The sequence below is a fragment of the Macadamia integrifolia genome, chromosome 4 (genome assembly GCF_013358625.1).
Source record: "Macadamia integrifolia cultivar HAES 741 chromosome 4, SCU_Mint_v3, whole genome shotgun sequence".
NCBI lineage: Eukaryota > Viridiplantae > Streptophyta > Magnoliopsida > Proteales > Proteaceae > Macadamia > Macadamia integrifolia.
Window position 1 is genome coordinate 27,149,542 of NC_056560.1, and position 5,219 is coordinate 27,154,760.

Sequence of the window (5,219 nt, forward strand, 5' to 3'; positions counted from 1 at the left end):
TACAACTACTAAATAAATCTTAGTAGGGTTACTTTGTTCCCCCACGTTGTAAATTCCTCCTTTATTCAAATAAATTATCTCTTTACTAAAAAAAAAAAAAAAAAAAAAAAAAAATGAAACAAATATGGGCATAACAAAGAAAAAGATCCAATAGTTAAAATGAATTAAGTCAAAGATGCGCAAAGTAACTAAATTACTAAAGTACTTGATCTTTAACCCAGAAACTTAAATCAATTAAACTATGCCTACATAACCCAAGTTTAGTAAGTTCAAATCAATTAAACTATGCATAAAAAAGATGAATGTTCATATAACAATTATTATCATCTCAAATGTACATATCACACACCCTTAGGACTAAATACAAATAGAATTAAAAAAAAAAAAGTAGTATTAAAGGGGTCGAGCTAGATAGGGCTTAAAGGAATCGGTTCAAATCAGGCTTGTAAATGTGTCGGGCCGATCGGGCTCCCGACGGGCTAGGTGGCTACACCGTGTGCTACCTATTTATAAATGTGTCAGGCTCAAGCCCGACACCTTTATTAATTGGGCCGGTCTAGATCGGGCCATAAACATGTAAGGCTTGGTCAAGTCTACCGATGCGAGCTTGGAATTGACATCCCTATATATATATATATATATATATATATCTATCTCATGTGAAAGACATGCAATTTAGTTACTACAACTACTACACAAGTACTTCTACTTTGATGGATCAAACAAAAGTTTCTTATCTGATATTAAGCTTTTTTATGGTCCAAATCAATTCCAATAGATTAAAAAGTAGCTTTAAAAAAAGTGTTGTCTTTAATAATTATGTGCCCATAATTTCTTCTCACATATGTTATGCATGCTAAACATTTGTTTTAGCCAATGATGTACATTACGTCTTTTCACATGGATTATAGAAAAATGATAGTTATGATTGAATGCAAGTTTGTTAGGGAGATGCAACAGGTTAGAGAGTGTAGCTAGATGGTTTCGTGAACTGATCCACATTATCCTACATGTCACCCTCTTTCTAATTTCATTACCCAACAATTGTGTATATTTTTCCCGTTTTGCTGTTTTCCTTCGTATGATATTGTTTTATCATATTTCATTGGTGTGTTCTGCAATCCGATTATACCAATTGTCCATGAACCATCATAGTTTTATCATATGAGTGTGTATATTTTAGAATACCCTGTTCGCTCAAAGAATCTATTCCCGAAGTTCTAACAGAATCAGATTCCAAATCCAAGATTTATGCATAATGTATACCTGTCATAGCGGTTCCGGTTCCAATGGTTACTAATTGGCCTATTGGTTTTGGAACTATTGGAAGAACTGGACCGGAACCAGTCTAAACCAATAAGTTATTCCAAGCAATAGATCCAGAACCAGACCAATAATTTAATGGATGGGTCGTTTGCAATTTTCAGTTTTAGTCCTAAATTGACCCCTTTGCCTCAAACATATATAGCTTAGCAGTTTTGGCAACTTTTTTTACGAAATGGAAGTTTTCACGTGACCTCATGACGTCCTATGGCCCACCATAAATAGTCCAGATCCTCCCCAACGTGCCCCACACCTCAGTGCATGGACGGCTGAGAGGATTCAAACATGCATCCCAGGTCCACCCAATCGTCTGCTCCCAAATTTGGCACTTAGGATACTTGATTTAAAAAAAAAAAAAAAAAAAAAAAAAAAAACCTGATAACAAGCCCAGGCCCAGTCATAAAATAACGGGCTCAAACCACAGAAGACCCACTACAGAAACTCCAGGACAAAGCTTGCCCATACAAAGGCTGTGCTTAATAGACCTTAGATTCTCTCGTTGTGCCTAGTTGGGCTTGGATTTGCCCATCTACACTCCGAATTCGGGTTGTAGTTGCAACCCTACCTTCTCTTCATATAGTTTCACTTGTTTTTGTGAGAGTAGGGGACGATCACGTTTATTGATCATCTATCAAATTTCAAAGCTAAACTCAATCGTATTGTACTGACTTGTGAAAGATATACATAAAAATCGTAAGACAAAAGGGGCAAAAGAATGCTGTGGTCACGATGTCACGTGGCCTTATGCCCAAAAACAGAGGGGAGGGTGAAATGATGCCCCCACCCTTGTAAAATACAATAAACTCAATGTGGGGGCCACATGTTCAGAAGTGTTCTTTCTCCCAAAAAAGTAATGAAAGTACAAATGATACCCTTCAATTTAATATCTCTGAAAACACGGGCTAGAAACTTTACAATATAACTGACCAATTATTAATCAGATATGCCATATATGGGTTGGATCAGATCAGATCTGAGGTCACTACATCCATATCCAGTATTAATGGACTGGATTTAGATAATATTCGACCCATATAAGTCCGTTGCCTAGTGCCTAATAAGGCATACTGTGGTAGATATTTTAATTTTATTTAGGTATTATTTTTGGGATATCCTAAAATGTGCCTGTGGTTTCTTTAAAGCTCATAGAAGGGAATTCACCACTTCAGCCCACATGGCCCACTAGTCCATTGCCACATTAACATTGCATCCATAAATGGATAATTCTTTGACCAAAACAGTCAAGGCCTAAGTTGCCTACGTCAAAATCCAATATGAATGGCCCACCACTTGAGTGAAAAACAGACAATTGGAGGCCCAGGTCCAACTACCCAAAGACCAAATTTGACGTAGGTCCGTTTCAGATTAAGGGGGAGACGAAATGACGACTCCACCCTTATAAAATAAAAAATACCCGTCACTGCCTCATTGGCACTACCAGAATTTATAGCCTTAATTAACTACGCATCAGGGAATGCACGTGTAGCGACACAAAGCATGTTTTCTCTCGCGTCATATCTTCTTGACAGGAAATGAAATGGCAAAAGAGAGGAAAGGATTATCGAAAACAGATCCAGTAGAGACGGAGTGGGACCTATAACTCAGAAGATTAAAACACGTAACTCGCTGGGAAATCCAACACATTGTTCCGAGTTCCGACCACCCACGCCCCGAGAAAAAGAAGAACGTTAATAAGTAACAGATCTTTTTTATTTGGTAGAATGGGTAACAAATCAAAGGATCGTTTCTTAAGATTCTCCGGATTTTCTTTCCTTATATTTCAATCTACAAATTTACAATTTTGCCACATAGTTTAGTCTCGGAAGATGAACTCATTAGCTATTCTCATCAATGGCTGGAGAGACTCCGGCGAGAACTTCCGTGCAAACAGAAACGGGTCATCCCGTTTGGTCCGGGTCGAGGAATTGGTAACGTTCCCGCCTCCGGTATCGCCGTATCTCGGTCTATCACTCCTGAGAGAGAGGATCAATTCGGGCCCCACTTCGGAAGCCTGGTAAGTGTGAGGGTGGCCGTCCGATAGACCCGTCCAGTCAACGTGAGTGAGTGTAGCGGGTACGCACCCATTCGGGTCTTTCATGTTCAGCAATGTCGGGAAGTAGTTCTCCTCAGGGTAACAAGTGTCCCACCGAACGCACGGCAAGTTGAACTTGTCCCAGACACGCTCGTCCTTCACGACAAGCCTCGCGTGTCGACGTGTCAAGACGAAGAACTGAGACCCGAGTCGGAAGTCCTCAAAAGGTATTTCGGGGAGCATGGCTTCTTCTCCACGCACGACGTATCGACTGTAGGCGCTTGGTTCGTTGTTGAGGATCTCGATGAAGCTCTTCTTTGATCGGATTAGGGTTTGGTAAGTGAAATTGAAGGAGTGGAGAGGGATGCAGGAGGCGGAGAGGAGAGGGAACATAGCGTTGGCAGGGTCATCGAGGAGGGCGTGGGCTAGTAGGCGACGCGCGGCTGAGACTAGCGATGGAGTAGACCGTTGGGTAGGTTTGGAGTGAATGACCCGGCCGGTGAATACCCCGGAAAAAGGTGGATCGTAAGGGAAGGACGGATCCGCGTGGATGTAGATGTTGAAGAGATTCTTGTTCGTATGGGTTTGGTTGAAGAAGAGTTCCCAAATCGGGGCGAAGGGGAGAGGGGTGGTCGTCAAGAACATGAAGGCTAACTTTTTGGGTGAGCCAGGAGGCCATGGTTTTGGGTTCATTCTGGCGGCGAGGCGGAAGAGAGATTCGTCATCTTCCGGAGGTGAAGGCGGCGGCGTTACTGGGTATTTCTTGTGGGTTGTGGTGAGTGTGGTGATGGGGATTGGGTTGGTGATGGTGAAGATGATCGCCAAAGGGAGGCAGAGAAGGAGAGCACAGCAGAGAGAAAAAGGCAACGGAGCTAACATCTTCTCTTAGTCTGCTTTTGGATGCTTCGCCACTTACACTATCACACACAGAGCGAGAGAGAGAGAGAGAGAGAGAGAGAGAGAGAGAGAATGTGAGATTGAAGTGTGTGGGGGTGGTGGTGACCTGGTGGGGTTGGTAGGGCAGGTAGGGTCTAAGATAGGAGAATCGGCGGCAGAAGCTCAGGAAAATCGAAACTTTCCGGTTGCAAGAGGGGAGTAGGTTAAGGTATAGTACAAAATATTGGGATTATATTAAGAAACTCTATAATCTGATCTGGAAAGGGCATTTATTATATAATTAGAACGCTAACTCTTTAATCAGATGATCAAGTCGCTCACCACCCTTCCCTCGTCGTTGATTCAGAATTTTATGACACGTGGCTTACTGGTGATCAGGTCATACCATAGCCCTTTTGACACCTCCTTTTCTCTCTCTCTCTCTCTCTCTCTCTCTCTCTCTCTCTCTTCTCTTCACATTTTTTTTTTGGTAAAGTCTCTCTTCACATTTCACCACCTAACCCGAGATCCGTTTCGGTAAAAATATCTGCCAGTGCCGTTGATCATGGGTAAACTAATCCAATTGGGTATCGGGAATTGGAATATTAATTACTTTACACTAAAATTTAAGCAAATTGATAAATCTATGTAGTTTAGGGTCTTCATCTGTGGGACCAGCTTGCATCAGATGATTTGAAAAGTGGTGGAATCCTTAAATTTCAGGCAAATATCATTGTTAACAAAATACAGTCCAAGTTCACGGTGTTCACCTGTGGTTGGGAAAAACATCGTCTGTAATTCCGATCTCGTACAATTTCGTACAATACCATCTTCAGGCGGTGATACGTGTATTGATTCCAATGCAATGGTCCAGATCTGATTTAAATGCCTCTTCACTGATTTAATGTTTTATTAGTTGTAGTAGATCTGGACCATTGTATTGGTATCAATACACGTGTCACCGCCTAAAGGTGGTATTACGCGGAAT

The 5,219-nt window shown here is 41.5% G+C and overlaps 1 protein-coding gene across 1 annotated transcript; it reads right to left on the reverse strand.

The window, feature by feature from the left end:
- Positions 1–3,011: 3,011 nt before the first annotated feature.
- On the reverse strand, positions 3,012–4,440 carry LOC122077227 (glycosyltransferase BC10). The gene has a single exon (XM_042643098.1). It carries the CDS (start codon positions 4,232–4,234, stop codon positions 3,137–3,139), a length of 1,098 nt encoding a protein of 365 aa, XP_042499032.1. The 5' UTR covers positions 4,235–4,440; the 3' UTR covers positions 3,012–3,136.
- Positions 4,441–5,219: the final 779 nt, after the last annotated feature.